Source organism: Halyomorpha halys, unplaced genomic scaffold (assembly GCF_000696795.3).
Source record: "Halyomorpha halys isolate HHAL.00 unplaced genomic scaffold, Hhal_1.1 Scaffold315.1, whole genome shotgun sequence".
Lineage (NCBI taxonomy): Eukaryota > Metazoa > Arthropoda > Insecta > Hemiptera > Pentatomidae > Halyomorpha > Halyomorpha halys.
Window position 1 is genome coordinate 630,508 of NW_027105587.1, and position 2,057 is coordinate 632,564.

The following is a 2,057-nucleotide window of genomic DNA, read 5'->3' on the forward strand; positions in this document are numbered from 1 at the left end:
TGGTTTTGTTTTTGCGGTCAGCGAAGAACAACATAAATAAACAAAACCATATTTATTTATTTTATGCCGACGTTTCGACCTGAGTTTCATGTCTTCATCAGGGGTTGTGGCGTAGAAGGTAGGCTTGCAACTGCCTGAAGACCTGAAACTCAGGTCGAAACGTCGGCATAAAATAAATAAATATGGTTTTGTTTTTGCGGTCACCAAAGAACAACATAAATAAACAAAACTATATTTATTTATTTATGTTGTTCTTTGCTGACCGCACCCCCCGACAAACTTCTCCAATCATAAAAAAAACATTGTTTGTCAGATGTGTCATTCAACCAAAGCAGGGATATCTTGTTTTTTTTTTCTTTAGTAAAATATCGGCTATCATTGATAATCACATTTTAATATCCATTTTACGATATGAGGAAAAAAAAATTGTTAATTTGGAGTACTTGGACTACTAGTAGTAACAAGGGCGTACTCAGAATCAAATCAAAGGGGAGGGGGCAAGACATTGTTAATCAGGTTGACATTTCAGCACGCAAAAGGCCAATGAAATCAAACTTTTAATAATATTATATATAATTGTCGCAGTATTTTATTAGTTATTACGATTAATATTTCCTAGAAAAAAAATTTATTAAATTATTTTTTTATTAATATTAATTTTGAATTTAATAACCCAGCCTACCGCTGGGTGCGCCCACGCTAGTATACCTAACTAAATTTACCTACTTGGAACAAAAATAAGTAGCTTAAACAAATTATCAAAGTAATAACATTTATTACTTTAAAAATCTTAAGCAGAATTAGAGAAAAACGAATCGAATCGCTTAACATAAAAAAAAGTTGGTAAACCAACTAAGCTCCTTGCCATACCTCGTCACAGCCGTGCTCTTTGGTCTCTCCTTCATGACATTGTGCATCTTCGTCCATGGTGACGTCATCTAAAGCTGATTCGGTCAAATTCGCCAGTGCTCGGCCCTCCTTAGTACCTGAAATAAACAATTTTTTAAAATATGAACACAATCCTGAAATAATTTTTTAAAAAGTGTATTTTTCTGTTTCAATTTTATTAACTCTTACAATTTTTGAAGGACAGATTCTAAGAACAGAATGAACCTATGTGGTCTATCGACAATATAAAATAAGCCCTTTTATAATTCGAAATAATAAAGTTGAGATAGTATGACGTTAGCTTACTAAAGAGTTCCTATACCCAGGAAAGCTAGACCTGAGATTTATTTTATTGAAAACTAAAATTTGCCCTCATTTTCTATTCAATGCTGAATATCTTGAAAACAATCTAGCACACCATAAGAAATAAATCCTTTTTCGAAGTAGAGTAAATGTGTTAATATTTGAGCTCAGAAAGGACTCACTATAGTACAAGAGCCCGAAAGGAGAAAAAAGTCAGTAATTACTATATTTTGATTACTTTAATGAAAGCTATGTATCATTACTATTTAATATTGATGAGTCTTCTAAGTATAGTTAGGGGTAATAAAAAATGAGGGCAGTTTCAAAATTTAAAAAAAAAAATATTTCTTCATTCGTAGATCCATGTCGTTAAAACTACCAACAACACCAGAACACCTAAAAGAACGAAATTTAAAGCAAAGTAAATTGACTAAAATATGAGCCGTAAAAGAGCTTTGTACGTTAAATACTTCCTGAGATATACTTTTTTAAAAAGCAACATTTAATAAAAAAATGTACTCAAAAAACAGGAGTTAGTGAATTAATTGTGGGAAATCTATATTTCAGGAACCATAAGACGTACAAATATCTATTAGCAGTAAAATTTAAGATAGTTTGATGTACAATAAAGTTTATCTTTGTAGGAGTAGCAGCTTCCATGATATTTGCTAAAACAATTGATTTCTAGTTCCTACAAAATTTCATTTGCATTCATTTTGCAACGTTAAACTACTGTATAGCTTCAAAGATAAACGTTAAACTACTGTATACCTTCAAAGATAAACGTAAAACAACTGTATAGCTTCATAGATAAACGTTAAACTACTGTATAACTTCAAAAATAAACGTTAAACTACTGTATAGCT

At 31.0% G+C, this 2,057-nt stretch overlaps 1 protein-coding gene across 3 annotated transcripts in view; it reads right to left on the minus strand.

Moving 5' to 3' along the window:
- The window catches only part of sas (stranded at second), a 228,782-nt gene that overhangs the window by 35,837 nt on the left and 190,888 nt on the right, over positions 1-2,057 (minus strand). For all 3 annotated transcript variants that reach the window (XM_014421361.3, XM_014421359.3, XM_014421360.3), the window contains exon 5: positions 871-986. In XM_014421361.3, the coding sequence (XP_014276847.3) occupies positions 871-986 (116 nt within the window). The remainder of the gene's footprint in view (positions 1-870; positions 987-2,057) is intronic.